The 19,921-nt window shown below is 31.8% G+C and overlaps 1 protein-coding gene across 1 annotated transcript in view; it reads left to right on the plus strand.

The window, feature by feature from the left end:
* The window catches only part of Smp_142550 (nuclear pore membrane glycoprotein gp210-related), a gene marked incomplete at its 3' end in the record, with an annotated part of 40,249 nt that extends 39,825 nt beyond the window's left edge, over positions 1-424 (plus strand). The window contains exon 24 of the mRNA XM_018794157.1: positions 396-424. Within this exon, the coding sequence (XP_018648597.1) occupies positions 396-424 (29 nt within the window). The remainder of the gene's footprint in view (positions 1-395) is intronic.
* Between the last annotated feature and the right edge of the window lie 19,497 nt (positions 425-19,921).

The raw sequence follows: 19,921 nt of genomic DNA on the forward strand, positions 1-19,921 counted from the left end.
ATATAGTATAGGAAGGGAGATATGAAGCAATTTTAGTCTCAAGGTTTAAGGGAAGATAAAAAGTGTATACACCTACGCCATTGTGATCGATTCTGAGCCATGTCACACAGAGTCTCCAACCATTGGTTACGATAGTCACGCGGACCCCAACCAGGTAGTCTGCATCTGCCAACATGGCTCAGACTAGTCCCAGCTTACTGTTATCATAGCGACCCTTAAATATTAGAGTAGTTGGCCATTGAGCCTATTGTGACACATGGTTCAATCCTCTTATTTAATAGATTTTTTTAGTATCATTGATCGATGTTAATGTACTTTGACCATTGTACATCGTTCCACGAAGTCTACTGTCACGTAATCGCATTTAATTCTTGATCTCCTTTTTTTTAAATTAGTGTTTATGCCAATCATGCATATGACTTAATGAATTGTAACAAGATCCAATAAAACTGAAATAAACTAACTACTCACTGTTATTTCTATAAAATGAGGTTTTGTTTTTGTATTTTCTATTATTATATGTTTCATTTTATCAACTTCATTTAGTCTACCTGAGTTTGTGTATTCAATAGTTATCAGATATGATACACGTTTGTCATGTTTACTAAATGCTAACCAAATAATTTTTTTTAATGACAAATAAAAATACCACAAGTGATGGGGTATTCAAAATTAAATGTTGTAACTAGACATTAGCTATGAGTAAGTGAATAAGACATTATCAACAATATATTATGTGTATACTATTTAAAAAGTCTTTTGAGAACAAACCATCTGATTGATCTATTCATATAAATCCAAGTGCTAAGTACTTGTCTTTCACTTAATTTGTATTAACATTGTTAAATACGTAACTTTAAAGCTTGCTGATGTCCAGCTCACCGGTACAAATCCTTCGATGATATGTTTTCTAGTTGTTTCAACATGATACCAATAAGTTTTTACTACCCTCCTGGTGTTTAATATTGTTGATGGAATTATTTGCGTTGGATTATATCCATCCATTCATTTTTGTTGTTGATGTTGAAAATCTATCATTTTATGTCTTCCTAGTTTATATTTCTGTTGGAAATTCTTGTTAACCAAAATATTTCTTTTTGGCATCCACCACTATGATATCTATAGAGTTTGTTTTGTTTTTGTCTTATTTTAGCTTACCAGTTTTGGATTACTGAAACTGATCATTTTACTAGACGACTATTGATTTTCATTCCACCAGCCACTTCATTTGCATTGAATATGCAAGAATTAGGGTCAGACAAACTGTTAGTTCGATCACAATTCCCTGAAATTTTAGAAATTGTTCAATCACCACGACCTGTTCAAAGTTTACTTGAAGTTGTGGATATTTATAAAGAATATAGTCGAAGTTTTTCCTCTTCACTAGCCTCCAGTACATTAGCATCATATCCTAGCACTGTGACAACAGAACTATCCCATTGGCTTCATATAGTTCACGAACAGATTGGCAAAATTGAAGATGATGTAATATCGGATTTAAATCCATCCATATTAAAACACCAAGTTTTATGGCTAGTACAAGTGAAATGTATCCCTGGTGATTCTCGTAAGTTGTTTTATTTACGTTCAAATATATTATTTTCATCTGTGAATATCGCTAATTCAATTGTCAGTTGCTAACACTTTATGCAATAAATAAACATTGATGTCGTTTCCATGAACAGTTTCTTCTAATTAATTGAGGTTATTCAGTAACAAAATTAGTCATCAGGATTCCTTATCACTGATGTCATTTCTGATGAGTCTTGCTGATTGGACGCTATATTCGGATCCTAAACTAGTCTCGTAACCCCCAAGCTAGAACTACACAGCGACTTGAACACGAGAGAAAAGGCGCAAAATATACGAGAAGCAAATTACTCCGAAGGTTCCTTTATGTACAGAAAATATGAGTTTTTATAGTATTTTAGAAGTCCTTGGGTTTTCCTGAAAATTCTAGAATACTACTAAACATATTAGCAGTTTAGTAATCAGCCAATCAGAACCTCTACATGTGACTTTTCGTTTTCGCGATATTTCTAACAAAACTTCTAATTAAATGCTGATTGGATAAAATGCTTCTTAATGTTTTCTGAGCTTATCATATCTATTGCGAGAAATTTTCAGGATCAACCCAACAATTTCTAATGTAATTTTATGATTAAGTATTTGCTTCTATTGTTTCTGGATTATTATCTCGTATATGATCAGTCCAACTGTGTAAATATAAGATCAGATACAAACTATACTCATACATTCTTGGTTATCTTATTGGTTAGTTGTACTCGTCCTTAGGGTTCTTGTAAATCCCTTAATTCAGATATACTATGATTTTCAAATGAGTTTGCATTAAGAGCATCAGTTGTGTTTATGATTGTATAAGAATTTCTGTCTCTTATAACGAATCAGTTATCGGTTCATAAAATAATTGATGGAATTAAGATAATTTTCGGCATTAAAACGATCGTAATTCAATGAAAATAGAACCACTGATCTTTGTAGATATAAATTAAAAAATTGAAATTTTTATTTATGAACAAAATAGTGTTAACTATGGATTATTTGTCAGCCAATGAAAATAAAGTGTCCAGACGTTAAAAATGCACAGTCAGTTAGAGAGTACATCCTTTAAACAATTATTTCAAGAGTTAATTTACAACACATACTACAAGTCATAGAATACCAGACATGTTTGTCAATAAGGTACTACTAGTTAACGAAAATGAATAAAGCGCTATGCAATCAAAATAGGCAGGATGTTCTGAGTAATCAGTCTCAATACATAACTTATATAATCGAGAAACATCTAACATTATAAGTTCTAAAAAATATCTGGCAATAACAAACGTATCAGTGCTAAGGTTGAACTTGATAGTTACATGTAAATTGAGCATTGAATCGAAAGTTAATAGCAATAAAAAAAATTGTATTTTCTGTGGTATCCTTATGAGTAGACATTTCTATTTCTGACATTTCATGAATTAATTTAAGTCATTTCTTCAAGTGTCCTAAAAATAATTATTTGATTGTTATGAACTATTGAATGTTAATAAGTAGTAAAATGTAAAATCTAAAAATAAACGAACGAGGAAGAAACGGAAAATACGAAGATTAAACAATAATCATCTCAGTAAATAGAAAATAGATAACTAGGAGAGAAGATACTACTAAAACCCACTGTGCATTCAGTAGTACAAATATGAATAAATTTCTTGTACCGTAAAATTTCTTGCAGTTGTTTAACAGTTAAAATACTCCGCTTAAAACCATCAAGCTTCCCAACTTTTAACTTCATTCTACTTGCTCCAGTTCTACCAATTTGTAAGTATCATTAACCATCACATATTAAAATATAAAGTTGAATACTGTGTGCATAAATCTGTACTTGGTAAATGAGTTACATTATTGTTTATATATTTATTAAGCTTTTTCCGTTTTGTTATCCATATAATTTTCCTCACTTTTCTTTTAATCTAAAGCTATTGATACTCTAGTGAATGTTGTATTAAGCCTTCGTTCAACTGGTCAACATATTGAAATCCCTGTACGAATTAATATACCATCATTAAATCAATTAGATAACAAAGAAATAACAAGTTCAAAACCATCGTTCTACTTATTAAATTTCTCTTGGATTCATCTTTTTGCTATGATTGTAATTACATTGTTTATTGCGATTATCAGTAAGTTGTTTCGTTGATAAATATACTTTTTATTTTGTACACCATTATTCTCGTTCATTATTCATATTCAGACAAAGATAACAAGGTGGTAATGATATTATCAATAAGAAAGTGTGAAACATATTTTCCCATTTGATAAATATGGGTAATGTACAAAAAGACAGGTAATAGGAGTTGATACCTTGGTAAGATGATGGATTGTACATTTCGCTCATGTAAACACTAGGAACTTAAGGGTTTGAACTGATGAATAACTAAAAATAGTTTTGTTTGTTTTCTCTTTAAATTCGAATCGATTCTATTCAAGTTTTATGGCTTCTGTAGAAGTTGATATTTGAACAGAATGAAAGTATTTCTTTTTGTTCCCAATATTCTTTTGTTTTTTATTATTCATAATTAAAATAATCATTGGATTGTTAGATTAATTGTATAAACACTATCATGAATATTTATAGAGCTATCATCTAAGCTACAGTTTAAACATAGATCCTTTATTAATTAAATCGTGGATGCGCACTGATGAGGGGTCCCACAATAGGACGAAACGGCCATCCAGTGCTTCCAGGTTTTCCATTGTGGTCTAACTTCAATTGGCTCATGATCTCAACTGTTAAAATTAAATATTTGTTCAAAGCCTAGTACACAAGTCTGTAGCTTATTACTGAGTTTATTAGTCTAGCCTATATTTTAACTGTTTAATTTCCTTTTTTGTTTTAATCATATACACTTTATTGTGTAGGTTAATGTGTTTTATCAACTATTTTCAATTGGTTGTAATCTGCGTATATTTCTATTTTAATCTTTTTTTCCTTTTTTTGTAGTACACATTATATTTCGCAGTGAGACATTGATAAGTTCTTCAAATAATTCAAACATTGGAAAATATTCACCTGGTCCTCTACCTCCATTGGTCAAAGGAGGAATAAGTCGATCACCTCCTGGTCGACAATTATGGAGTCAAAATTTTATTCCTGGTGGAAGTCCTAATACAATACGTCAGCCATTTTCAACATTTGATGGTCTACGTTCATCGAATGTTTCGTCATCTCCAATCCATCCACAAAATCTTTCCTCAAACACGTCATATAATAATACTCAACGTATCTCCCCCAGATTTGATCTTGGTACAAGCGGTGATCTAGTTAATGATGAAAGAAGATGGCGTCAAGCTCTTAGTGGTAGCATCAATCGTTTAAGAGATAGTTTTGACGGATAAACTATTTTTCTGTCCATACTTTTTTACTGTAGTGTGTTGTAAAGATCTTGTTTCGTTTTTAACATTCCTGTCGAAAATTCCACTTGTAATAAACATTTTTGGTTGTTACTCTGGTTGTTTTTCTCTGGGTATTACGATTTCTTCGAAGGTGTTGATAAAAGCATTTAACTGTAGATCATAGCTAAACTGACTATTTATCCATTTTCAGAATTCGCTCCACTCTCTACTATTATCCCTAGGATTTTTACCCGCTATCTTGATGTTATATTATTAAAAACAATTTTATAAGTCATGTCATTTGTTTTCTGTATTAAATACATACTGATATTTGTTCTTTGTGTTAGCAGTTTCATATTCAATATACGTCATTGAATTAATAGTGACTGTTCTAATCCCTTTATCTTCTGTGTCCAGCATACTCTCGTTTTAGAAAAATCTGGACAAAGCTCTGAACTTAGTCTTCGTGCTGGTTGGCACTCTGCACCACGAGATATTTGTAATCTTGGGGAAATTGATGCTACCCTTGAGAGTGTGATCCGCATTATTTAGTGTCTGTAAGAGATTATATCTCTAGGGCTTCGTATCTATCACTTACCATCAAAAACTACGATGGATGGCGCATAGTAATGTTGATTTACTTGGATTAGTGGCTATATTACAACTTACCCGGCAGAATTCTATCACCACCATGGACCATACAAATATGACATTGATTAGTACCTCATGATCTTCCCAAACAAACAATACTAAGTAAATTTCAACTTCACCCCATTGCACAGGCAAGTGGCTATCAGGACCCAGTGGCCGAGTGGATAACGCGATGGCATTTGAAGCGAAAGCTACTGGGTTTGAGTCACAGAGTGAACATCAACTCTGAAATGCAGGTACGTCCAGCTGACGAGTCCCAAATAGGACGAAACGCGCGTCCTGGGTTCCACTGCTAGTCACTATCCATCTTTGCTTAATACTTAGTAGTTCATAATAAGTTCACTTTCTGTGTAAATTACACAAATTTATGGATCTACTTGACTATCAGTCACTTTACGAATAGTGAGAGGAAGAAAATAACTCTCTACTACTACTACTACTACATTTTCTACACTTCAATTTATTAGGTAACATTTTAAAAGCATATTTGTATTTATATATGAGAAAGTTAAAGTTTGATTTTGTATACTGAATAAAATTAATAAGTAGTTTATATATATTTTTTAAAAATATGACAAAACTATTGTATTTCAAGATTGATAAGAAATTACTTCAATGTAGAAAAAATTAATTGATTACAAAAAAATACAAGTTAAAAGTTTCTTGTCACGAAAAAGTAAAAACAAAGAAAAATAATTCTCACATCAACAAATAAAGTGACTGTCTATTACCTTTTTTTGTTTCTTTTATTGTTTTTCTTTGGTGAATATATGTTGATTATGAAAAAATTGTCTGCTTTTCGAAATTCTACCAAGATTATTTCATTAGTTTAATTACGATTTACTGTGAGTTGATTTACCACAATACGCATTCTTATTACTATTTACGTATGTTACTCTTCGTGAAGGAGAATAGACCGCCCACCAACATTCTCCATTTAACTCTGACCTGAGCAATCCTTACAAGTTCTTTCCATTTGCTATTCATCCTTTTCTTGTCTGCTTCCGATTCCCAACTCAATATCTTCCTTGGTCTTCTTTTTTTCATTTCCCTTTACGATTCCATGTTAGCGCTTGCTTCGTGATTCGGTCTGTTGATTTCCACAATATGTGTCCTATCCGCATCCACCATCTTTCTCTAATTTCCTCTTCAGTTGGAATCTGGTTTGTTCTCTTTCATAATAGACTGTTGCTGATGGTATCTGGCCAACAGACATTGAGAATCTTGCGTAGACAATTGTTTATAAATACCTGTAAATTTTTGATGATGGCTATAGTTTCAGCTCCATACAGTAGAACTACCTTGACATTTATATTGAAGACTGTGACTTTGATGTTGGTTGACAGTTGTTTCTAGTCCCTTATTCTCTTAAACTTTAGGAATGCTCACTTTACTATGCCAATCCTTGCCTTTATGTCTAAATCAACTCCTCCTTGTTTATCGATAATGCTGCCCTGATAAGTACGCGAAAGATTCCAGGCTTTCTCCTACAGGTTTGACTACATTTTGTTCTCTGTGTTGTATTTGAGGATCTTGTTTTTTCCTTCATGTATGTTGAGGCCTACTGATGCAGAGAATTCTGCTAGACTAGTTGTCTTCATCTGCATTTATTCGTGTGCGTGGGATAGAATGGACAGGTCATCTACTGAGTCCAAATCTTCTGATTGATTCTAAGCTGTCCATCGTATTCTGTGCTTTCCCTCAGACGTCGAGATCTTCGTATCCCAGTCATTCTTATAGTTGATTCTAATTAGTAGTAAGTTGATCTCGTAATAAGCTGGTTATTCATTAGTATGTATTAAGTTATAATAGTGTATAGATTTAAACAAAAGAGGATTTTAACATTTATTTCAAGGTAATAGTTTTATTAAGTTGTTACTCTGAATTTTCGTTTCATATATCGGCCGATTTTCTCGCAATTCATGATTGAATCATTTATCTGTCCTATCGTTCTATGTTGTGCCTTTGACATCAGGTTAAGTGAATTCGCACGAATTTTGGGTTTATTCTGGAAACCGCAGGTCACTGAATATTTTCCCGGCTGTGTTTTCAACGCTTTACAAAAAATCGAACTCAGAACGTTTAGGTATCGTAGCGAAAACTATTTATTTAAATTTAGTTGAAATTCACCGGTTTTCATTCTTGATTGCTCAATCTTCATCCATTTCTTTTAGTGACATGCTGTCTCACTCTTTAATTGTCTAGTGCTTCCTAGTTTTTGTTGGTGTTAGTTAGTGCTAAATATTACTTTCGAAATATATGTTATGATATTAGTATCAATAGTAATAATAATGAGAGAGCGGATACATATAGCAAAAACCATTGGAATATCAAACTGTCCCATTGCCTTTAGCAGACCAGATAATCTGGAAGATATGAGAACGTCATCAGAGCATAAGACAGGCTAGGTACATCGATTAATCGATTAGTTTTTTGTGCTGACTAGATTAGGGTTTTGATATCGACAATAACTATGATAAGTAATCTTGATCATCTTTTGCTTCTGTAGAAATTTCCCATAAAACTGGATGAATAAAGCCACGTCTGTTTAACTACCTAAAATTTAAAAGTAACGGTATTCTCATCTGTTAGTTTACCTAATAATCAACATATTCTTTTGGGACTTTTATTAAATATTCTTGAGAAATGCAGATTCTGTTCACTGTTTAGAAGGACTTCAACTTTTAAACGTTTTTCAGAAGTATCTGTGAGTTTCAACTGACTAAAACTTACAACAAACAATCAGGAAACGGATGTTAATAACAAGAAATTCCTAAAACCTGTCTAATAGTTAGAAATACTCAAGAATTTTCGTCTACCCCATATTTTTTCCTCTAGTTGAGGGGATTTCCTGTGACTAGTGGGCTTCAAATCGGGCATCTTTGCAAATACACCCTCACATGGGCATCCTTTCAACCTATTATTACCTAATCAGTGTGGAGGATTTCTCAGGAATCATCAAGATTCACTTAGAAACGAAATGTGACTCTTAGCCAACTATCCAAACACCTACACTTGGTTATTAATTTATTTTAATTAAATATCGTCAGCTTAGAGACCACTAATCTCTATCTAACTGTTTTAAGAACAACGATAACACAACTTTAACCATTACTACTTTAAATAAGTGCATTCTGAGTATGATCGGTAAAATAATCCAACAATTTGTATCTATAAAGGTTATCTTCAATCCAACCGTTCTTTTTGTATGTAAATGATGTGATAATTCTTGTTTGATAGTTGTACGTGCTAAAGTATAGTAATGCATGAGATACGTAATCCGTAGCTAGCTAGAAAACTCACTACATTTACAGAAGGGACCAATTAGAGTATAATGTCTACGAGTCACTGTCATGACACTCGAATACTCCTTAACATACAAAGGATAAACAGCGTTTCAGACCAAAGGTGTGAATGAACACAAAATATTTTGGGATTTTTATTTAGAATTTCCAGAAGTTTGGTTTATTAACCCCCATTTTCTGTAAGAAAATCAGAAAACAGGCAGAAAAAAAATGGTTCCTTGGATTACAAAGATATACGAGTGTTTATTTTGAAGAAAGTTTGTGACAAAAAGAAGGAAAATAGTCATTTGAAATATCTTAAATAAACAATACTCGTTATTGTTTAAGGTATCCAAATCACGGAAATTATGTTTTATGTGCGATAGCTATTTTAGTTGTTCTATATTTCAAAACTTGTTTGAAGATAAAACATGTACATCCACCTTATAAAATTGCTCACGTACTTGCTTCTGGTATTATGGGAATAGGGAGCCATAACATGTCTTCAAAGCCAACAATATAAGTATCCTAATATTTTGGATCAACAACAAAAATATATTCCAAGTGATTTCATCATAACATTTTATTATGATTGGTATATCGAAAACTTGATTTCCCCATTTTTGTGTTTGTGAAGGAGTGAAACTCTCATAATAAAGCTATACTACTTAAAAATGAAAAGTAGTTCAAATGCATATCAGTGTAATTAAATATAGTCAGATCTGCAATGTCTTTAGCGTAACTAAATGCCAACACTGTTATTTGGTACATACTAATAACAGAGTTACATGCTGATTTAATATGCCAGATTTTTTTATTTGAAAGCTAGTAATAGTAGTCCCACTAATACATGATAATACGGTTCAAAAGTAATTATTATTATTAAACACATATATATTGGTACAAGGGGAAACCAGATATATATGTGCCACACAAATCTCATTTGATTTGTGTGAGGGCTGTGACACTTCCCGGGTGCCCAAACCGAAGCAGATGGTTTTCTTAGGGAGCCACATCCAAAGCCGTTGACCTAAAGGTCTGATCTACATTGCTGTGAAGCAACGTTAGGAGATGCAGTCCCATGGTAACCGGTGACAAACAATTGGTTCATACGCCATTTGTTCCCTCAGGATACTGGAACCCATGCACGCCATTGGTTTGGAATCAGGGCCTTCCAACTCCCCTAGGTGGATTCTCCGTACCTAGCAAGCCGACTAAAGCGCCAAACATTCGCTTTTCATCCTCTCAATTTCGTAAACAACGCTCCCACTACGAGAAGGCAGTGAGTAGGACTTCCCTGGCAGTGGCTATATACGCGTGGCCATGTAAGAGCATTTGGAGAGGGAGAGCGGACTCTCCTCACTCTCGGCCGTACCAGGGCATTTGGGGGCTCAAAAGTAAATAAATACAGTAGAACTCAGAAGTGACTACCAGAGTACATTTCGTTTCATTTAATAACCATCAATCGAACATCCCACCTTCTTAGTGTTTATTAATGCTTTCTTCGAGACTTGGAAAAGTGAACCAAACATGAATGAAATCAAATTTTCAATAAAGTTTACCAAGGACTTATTTTACTTGGTGAATAACTAGTTAATCGATAATACTTGACAGAAAAAAATATAATAATTAATTAACTTACCTTTTTTCTTGATACTAATAAATCTATTTAAGGAGGTTTGATTATCTTTTTTTCATTATTTATTTTTCAGCTAAATCATGTTTAGTGTAGTATAGAAGACCACAAAATGGGATGATTTATTTCTATTTTCTTTTTTTTAGGAAAATAAAGATGGAAAACAACTGGGTTGTCACTTCAAGATACCTATTAATTACCTCTTCTCCTTGGTATATATCATATATATATGCTCTTGTCATCGGTCAAACAAGGCGAATAATTCAGTTGAAATGACCACACACGAGCTGACGCATCTATACTTTTACATATATATACGTACATGCAAATATGAAATACCATTTCCCATAATTTCAGAAATTTTTTTTATTATTTATTCTGTCATTTAACTAGTAGTAAAAAAAGGATAAATGAAAAAAAATCTATTCATGGTGACGACGATGAAAATATTGATGAGGATGTAAATTTGTTTTTCTCAAACAACAACAAAAAAGACAGATGACTTTAAATTGTGATTAATTACAGGAATATTTTGATTAGGTTTTATGATTAACAATATTTCATAGCATGTATATCATAATTTGAAGTTGATTATGTGGTCAATCGTACACTGAATACCTGCTCCTTCTTGCCCTGATTTGAAACTATTCAACAATGAATTAAATCAAAGGCATTCATATCTGATTTCGAGGTAAGTAAATCAAATGTTACATAGTTTAAACTTCATTAAATTCATAGTATTTTTCGATAATTATCTTATTATTTTATTGATGTTAGCTAACTTACACTTCAGAGGATTGCATTTTAGTGATAACGACTTCATTTTGAAACTAGTAAATAACGATTAGAATACTATTACTATTAAGATAGAATGAGTGTATGGAGGTTATTCAAAATGAAGTTAAATCTTTTATTAGGCAATGATCACACACCTTAATAATCCTGAATATGAACAGAAACAGTTACCCAGTGCTCAGTTCTTTTCAATCAATGTCAATATGGTGACAAAAATTAATCGGTAGCTTCTGTATTAGGTTTTCACTACACTATGTATAAATTGCCTGAATTTGATTAAAACATAAAATGAACTAAAACGATTCCAATCTCATTTGGAATGGTACTGTATTTATTTTACGATTAAAATAAGGGAACATTTCTCCTTTATTTTTGATCATAGTATACACATTTTGTAGGATAAAAGCGTTAGACAATTTTGACTTAATCATGCCCTCTATTGTATATCATAGTTTTCTAAATCCCAATATGAATAAGTTTAATTTTCTGTGTTAAAGACTATTTAACGTTCATCAGAAACAACCTACCATGAGAAAAGACAAACCAGATTCCAACTGAAGAGGAAATTTTCGTGAAGCGAAAATGAAAAAAGGAAGATCAAGAAACATATTGGAAGCAGACATGAAAAGAATGAATAGCAAATGGCAAGAACTGGAAAGGATTGCCCAGGACAGAATTAGATAAAGAATGTTGGTGGGAGGTCTATTCTCCTTCACGAGGAGTAACAGGCGTAAGTAAGTAAGTAGATAAGTTAAAAACTATTAGAATTAACTTATTTTATATGAATGTTTTCTAAATGTTATGATTTTTATTCGAAATTTATTAGAATCAAGGTAAATTTACACCCTACTAGGTAAGTATGAATTCAACATATAACATGTATAAATATTTTAACGATGACTTATTTGACATGATGGTTCTCTCTGCTCGTGTAACTATTGTTATATCCTGAAGAGAATTATGAATGGCGACTTTTGAGAACTATTTATGTACCAGTATGATACGTATATTTCCTATTGCATAATTGTCATATAACTTGACTATTCATATTCATGTTCCTTTTATTATTAGCATTATCTTGACCCATAGACTATTACTGTATGATTTACCATTTCTAAGTTATCCCCCAGTCTATTAATTACTGTTCCACACATTCACAGCCACATTTGGCCAAATATTGTACAAATTTTATTTTCTATTTTGTGGTACGATGTGATCTGTTTGATTGGTATATAAACTCTGTATGTTTGAAATATAATGGTTCATATTGCAGAGGCTGTTATTGGTGTTCTGGACTTAACTGACTGGGCTTGGGAGATAGCAGAACCGATAAGTACTCTAGACTGCTCGTACGGGTTTCGTGTGTCATTGGTTCGATCGATAAATCACTACTCTCTAATTTGTGGCATCGTCACGTCATATATAAACACGGCACTCAGACACACAAGTTATAACAACTATACATGCTTGAAGGATGGTAAACTATCTTGTTTACGTTTAGCACTTCATACGGTTTTTAAAGCAGATAGATTTTGACTAGTAGTAGATGTCAGAATGCCTGTTTTGTCTAAATCAGGGCTCGTAAGCCCAATGTTCCTGTTTCCTCGTGATGATATTTATAATGATGTTCGAAGTCCATAGTGTTTGTAAGTAGTAATGTAAAACCTATAATAAAAGCAAAGTGATAAACAAAGCATTGAGATTATCGGATGTGCACCTATTAAACACAAGCATTACTTACAAATTATTCTTTGAATTTTCGATTACATATAAGTATAAGGAACATATAAGTCTTTATAAATCTTAAATGGGGAAAAATTGTTGACAGTTCAATTATTCATTTTCTAGTTAATTACAGTTTAAACCAAAGTTCACATTGTGATAACTTAAAAGTGACTATAAAGAAGAAAAATAAATTTTGAACAAATTTCGAATAGTAACTAGCACTAAAAATGCATTAACTGAATATGTGATTATCCCGTTGATAATGTTTACATTAACACTGCAATCTAACACCTAACGTTCTTAACATATGAATGTTATTAATAAGCATATGTTCTGTTAACCAATAACATATTCAATGTTTTCGATTTTTAATATTAAATGTAAGAGCTTTTATCTTCTTGTTGCCAAGAATGGAGACTTTGTTTGATGTCTCAGTATTTTGGTTTAGATACCCAGTTGATTTGATTGGTACTAAAAAAATTAAAATTATTTTGTTTATATTTTGACAGATGATTTATTGTTATAAAAATAATCTACATTGGCAAATATACAAGTTATTATACGGTAATCTCAATCATTGTCTTTCTGTGTGCAACTCCCCTTTTCATCACATTCCTTAGTCTCCAATCAATTGTACTTTTCAGCTCATGATAAGCCAACATAAATTTCTTTTAATCTTCACTGATTATTTCAACCGACAGAATCAACATACTACAGATTTTAATACATCGTAACAACTATACTGACTAAATGAAAAGTATATTGATATAACGGATAGCTAGTGTATGATTATGTAACGGTCTGTTGATTGGTATGATGTGAGTAGTATGCTCAAGCAACCAATGAACAATAGAGACAAATCATTGACGTAAAATCCACTACTGAGGGATTTCAAGAGGGAAAACAACTAGTTAGATAGTAAACAATTTCATTATTTTTTTCCTAACAAAATGTCACAATTCTGTACAAATATACTAGTTCTGTTACATATAGATAAAAATTTAAGAGAAATAATAAACATCATTAAAATTCACTTAAAAAGTAGAATTTGGACCTACGAAGTTCATCTACCAACTAAGAAATTTATCGTAAATAAACAACAGTCTTAATCTTAAAATATATTGCGGTGAGTTACATTGATCGGTTTAATAGCAGAATGAAACATCCACTGAAATGTTAATAGATCATTTAGCTGTATAAATATAAATCTAAAATTTCTTTCTTTCAGCCCGATTCCTCAAGATATTAACATGTTTATTATTTATTTATTTATTTGAACAAATAAACATCGGTAGAAGATAGAAGAAAATACACATACGCCACATAATAACAATAAGATCAGTAGTAGTTATCATTGATTTGTGTGAGGGCTGAAATACTGCTAAGATGCCCAAACCGAAACAGATGGTTTTCTTAGGGGACCACATCCTAAGCCTTCGACCTGAAGTTCTGATCTACAATTCTGTGAAGCAACGTTAGTAGAAGCGATCCCATGGTAGACGGTCACGAACAATAGATCCATACGTCATTCGTTCCCTTAGAATCCTATTGCCCATGTGCACCATTGGTTTGGAATCAGGGTTTTCCAACTCCCCTAGGTAGACCCTCTGTGTCCAACAACCCGGTTATAGCATCGGACATTCAAATTAATTGATTGACACCTCGAGATTAAAAAAAGAAGTGATTACTCATCACTTATAATAAAACACTTTAAACAATATTATATATCTAAGCTAATACATTCAAATTGGTTAGTAACAAACACTTTTTTTTTGTTACTAAATTCGATTGTTCAATATTATTCAATTATTTAAATAAAATATTTTAATCAATTATTTTATTCAAAAATCAATCATTTAAATCGATGATATATTATAAATATTTATTTAAATGAATTTACATTTCCTGTCCTTAGGGATTTAAATAATTCGATGAAAAAATAAAGGTAGTAACTGTTATAATAATAATAATAATAATTGTTATATTGACTGAGTGCGTACCCTCTATAATATATGACGTTTTAGGATCGCCAATTAGAATACAGTGAATTTATCAACCCAATGACACACGAAAACCCGTACGAGCAGTCTAGAGTACTTATCGGTTCTGCTATCTCCCAAGCCCAGTCAGTTAAGTCCAGAACACCAATAACAGCCTCTGCAATATGAACCATTATATTTCAAACATACAGAGTTAATATACCAATCAAACAGACCACTTTGTTCCATAAAATAGAACATACCATTTGTACAAGATCTGACCAAATGTGGCTGTGAATGTGTGGAACAGTAATTAATAGACTGGATATAACTCAAGTATGGTAAATCGTATAATAATAGTCTATAGGTCAAAATAAAGCTTATAATAAAAGGAACATGAATATAAATAGTTGAGTTACTTCACAATTATACAATAGGAAATATACGTATCATACTGGTCCATAAATAGTTCTCAAAAGTTACCATTCATAATTCTCCACGGGATATAACATAATAGAGATTACTAGTTTTTCATATTTGTTGTTGTTTTTTTTAAAAAAAATTGTAATCGACAATTGTTTATTTTCAAAAAAAAGCCAACAACAAAATTCCAAAAAAATAAAAAAAAATTGAAACACAAGTGGGAAATGAATGGAAAATAATAATAATAAACAGTTAGTTTGTTTTGGTTTGTTTTGTTTCTTCTAAATCTAATTATGTGGTAGGTTTATGTACGAATACAAAAGCATTTCCTGATTGTTAGAGTAGGATGATTGTCATAGACATGTTATGTGTATGTTATGTTTATTCAAAATAATACAAATTCTACAACGGGAAAAAAAGAAGCGAAATGATTACCATTTTAAGAATAGATAAAGAATAATTTGATAACATCATGTTTATGTATATAGTTTACTTTTTGAGTCGATACCTGTGTTGTGTTAGTAATGTGGTCTGTAGGGTGGTTATATCATAATTCTTTATAAGTTATTATTTATGTTTAACTGTATATATGTACGTACCTACGCAAATAAGCATACATGTTCACGAATTTCTATAGTGTATATACATGTTATTAAAAAAGGTCTATAATTAGATTACTCAAACATCCGGTAGTATATAGATATGTGTAGTATATTGGATTTAAAAGGATTTTTTTTCTGGAAATTAAAAACAATATCGTATCATATGTTGTTGTTATTATTATTATTGTTATTATGATGATCATTATTATATGTATTAGTGGTGTTATATTCAACTTGTTCCCGGGTATTTAAAACACAGTAAAAAAAGGAAATTTTTTCCGAAAAAGAAGAGTATTTTTCTTCCAAGTCCTTCATCAAATTCTTGAACACAGTTATGGATGATCAGATGAAGGATAACTAACAGAGGTGAAATGATCTACAAATGATTTTTGGTAGACACAGAAGACATATAGATGTCTTGAACAAAACATTTACAGTGATTTGTTCTGTTTTTGCCTAGTTTAAATTTACTTTCAGGTTCCAGTAGTTGTTCTTTCTGGTCAGCGTCCTTTAAGCAAGGTTGCTTTCTACGAAATGGGTTTGGTAACCCCATGCCCAACCCTCCTCCTTTACCTTGGCTTTGGGTCGGCAGTGACCCTAAAAGAGCTACATGTAGAGGATCTGATAAAGATATAAAGGCAAGGATTGGCAAAGTAAGGGCAGCATTCCTAAACTTGAACAGTATATGGGACTCAAAACAACTGTCAACCAACATCAAAGTCACAATCTTCAGTACGAATGTCAAGACAGTCCTAGTGTATGGAGCTGAAACTTAGAGAACTACTACAGCCATCATCAAAAATTTACAGGTATTTATAAACAATTGTCTACCTGAAATTCTCAATGTCCGTTGACCAGATAGTACAAGCAACAGTCTACTATGGGAGAGAACAAACCAGGTTCTAACTAAGGAGGAAATTAGAAAAAAAACAGTGGAAGTGGATAAGACACACATTGTGGAAATCAACAAACTGCATCACGAGGAAAGATCTAACTTTAATTCGTGAATGGAAATGGAAAAGAAGATGAAAGAATATATTGAGTTGGGAATTAGAAGCAGACATGAAAAGAATGAATAGCGAATGGAAAGAACTGGAAATAATTGCTCAGGGCAAAGTTAAATGGAGAATATTGGTGGGCGATCTATTCCCCTTCACAAGGAGTAACAGACGTAAGTAAGTAAGCTTAGTAGCTGTTATTAACGTACGTTACAATAGACATTTCTTTTTATTCATATACCATTAACTATATTTCGTGCAACTGTTTGACATCTTTACTAAATCACCGAGTTATTATATGTAGTTTGAAATGATATAGTTGTTCATTGTAATACAAATGATTATTTTCATAGTACAATTTAGAACTATCAGCACTGACAATGAAGAATAGAGAGAATAAATTCCATTTACTTAATTCACTATAACTAGTTTTAAGGTCAATCGAAACAAAGTTTCTTTTTATTTTAACTAACAGTAATAAAATATTAAAAATAATCATACACTTGCTAGGGACCATTATTTTCTTGTTATTTTATTACTATTTCCTACACAAGCCTGAAAAAAAGTTTAAATATTCGAGTTCACTTAGTATTGTTTGTTTGAATCTTCCCATTGATGTTTAGGACTGCAATTGATCATTCTCTTATTGGCATATGTGCATATTGTGCGTATTGCCTCGATATAGCCTTAATCCATTGCTAGCCACTATCTGAAATATTCGAGATTGTAATTTTAGCACAAATTTTATTCCATAATTGTTAAATCACTTAACCTTAAATAATGTTGACCTACCAGTACGAAAATCCTCAAATATTGAAAATATCTTAGTTTGAAACTATATGTCCTTTTAAAGAATTTCAATACTAGCCTAATAGCCCTGTATATAAATGAAATTATTAAGGAAAGAAATGAATTCCAAATAGAATGTAATAGGAGTCCTGAATTCTACTGCTAGCCACAATCTTCTTCTGCTTATAATCCCTATGACAAGATGGGAATGTTGAGGTAATTCACACAGGATACAAATATACCGTAAAGTGATTGATCAATTTCAGTCATAAACATCAATGGAAAGATTCAAATAACTAATACAAATGAATTATATATAAGACAAAACATTGGGTGGTCATTTGTCATCACATATTCAGTTAATCAATACACAATCATTGAAATGAAAAGAAACTGACAATTTCAGACAAACTGAAAGAAATCGTAAATAGTAAACAGTTGGTTAAAAAACATTTTTAACATATAGATATTATCATATCAAAATTCCACTGGTATTTGTGGTGAACATCATAATAAAGATTAGAATAATAATGGTGATAATGTTATTATTACTATCACTACTAATATTATTATTAAAGTAATGAAATGGTAGTTGATGTTTAAATTATATATTAGCTGATATATATCTAATCCATGAGTCGACCTAAACTAGAACAGCATTGAAAACCTGGAAGCACTAGATGGCTGTTCCGTCCTAGTATGGTATTCCTCAGCAGTACGCATCCACAATCTCACATGCGCATAGACAGTCAGCCTCTAAAACACTGGGTCGGCCGGCATCCAGCAGTGTTAATGTCTAACTTTAATTGATCCATGATCTTTCACAACCCATCATCCATTGTTTGAGATGAATAAGTGTCTCCACCCGACATGGATTGGACTACATTGGTCACGGCTTTTCACTAGAACTCCAGGAAATCCATCTTGAAGCTATAAACTAGTGAGCACATGAGCACGCGAGACCGAAGGTCCTGGATTCAAGTCCAGCATATGAGATTGTGGGTGCGTGCTGTTGAGAAGTCCCATACTAGAACGTACCAGTCATCCAGTACTTCCTGGTTCTCAGTAATGTTCTAGTTTAGATAGACTCATGGATTTGATCTATGTCCGCTAACATAAAAAAAATGAATGATGAAGTTTATGGAGATGAAAATGATATATTTTTATTTCATGATCACTAACCAATTCAGATACTTTAACCCTATGACTAGTTTATTGATTTATTTATTATTAACCTCTTTTATTATAAAATTGAATCAAAAAGGTCAAATTTGTATATGATCAAGATTCTTATTGAGTTTATTGATATATTTATTTGTTTGAATTAATTCTTTAGATGAGTGCCGGCATTAATAAAAACCTGGATAATGACATTTTAAATGAATCGTCACTAGTAAACCACTATATTGTAGTGATAGAAACTATATATTCATGTATGTGTTCCATGCTGACAAGAACAGTGTTTATTAAGATTCCGTTCGTATATATTTCAGTAATATAATCATCACCTCTAAACACTGTGATGTCAGAAAAAATTTACACTTAATGTGGCCATGGGATTAATCTGTGTTAGTACATTTCTGGATTCTAGATAGATATGTCTTATACTTTAAGCAATTTTTCAGCATTCCCAAAAGATTGGTATATCGTTAGTCAACTTCAAGTCGTTGCCTGTTTTTATGTGCTGATATAGGTTTACAACATTTTATATTACTTGACTGTTTATAGGATTCTGTTCACATGTTTCCTAAAATGGGACGTAAACTTTGTATAATGTTATCTTGTTCATTTATTCTGTATGTCATTCCGAATACAAAAATGTTACGATCCACTAAATTCTTCAAATTGGTTCTCATTTCCAAATTATCACAATCAATTCAGTCTATTTTAAATAATGGAAATAAAGTTAACAGTGAAAGTAACACAAACATTTATTTTTGTGTTGTTTTATTGTAATAAGAAGACGAAGATTATCAGAACTATGTGATATATTAGCGCAATACATTTCGAACAATCTGATCACACATATACTGGTTAAGAATATTTATATATATATATAAATAAAAGGTCAACTAGACTAGAAATGGGGGGGGTAAGAGTAGATAAGGATAATAATAATAATAATAATAGTAATGTGGAAACA

The sequence above is a fragment of the Schistosoma mansoni genome, chromosome 1, assembly GCF_000237925.1.
Source record: "Schistosoma mansoni strain Puerto Rico chromosome 1, complete genome".
Taxonomy (NCBI): domain Eukaryota; kingdom Metazoa; phylum Platyhelminthes; class Trematoda; order Strigeidida; family Schistosomatidae; genus Schistosoma; species Schistosoma mansoni.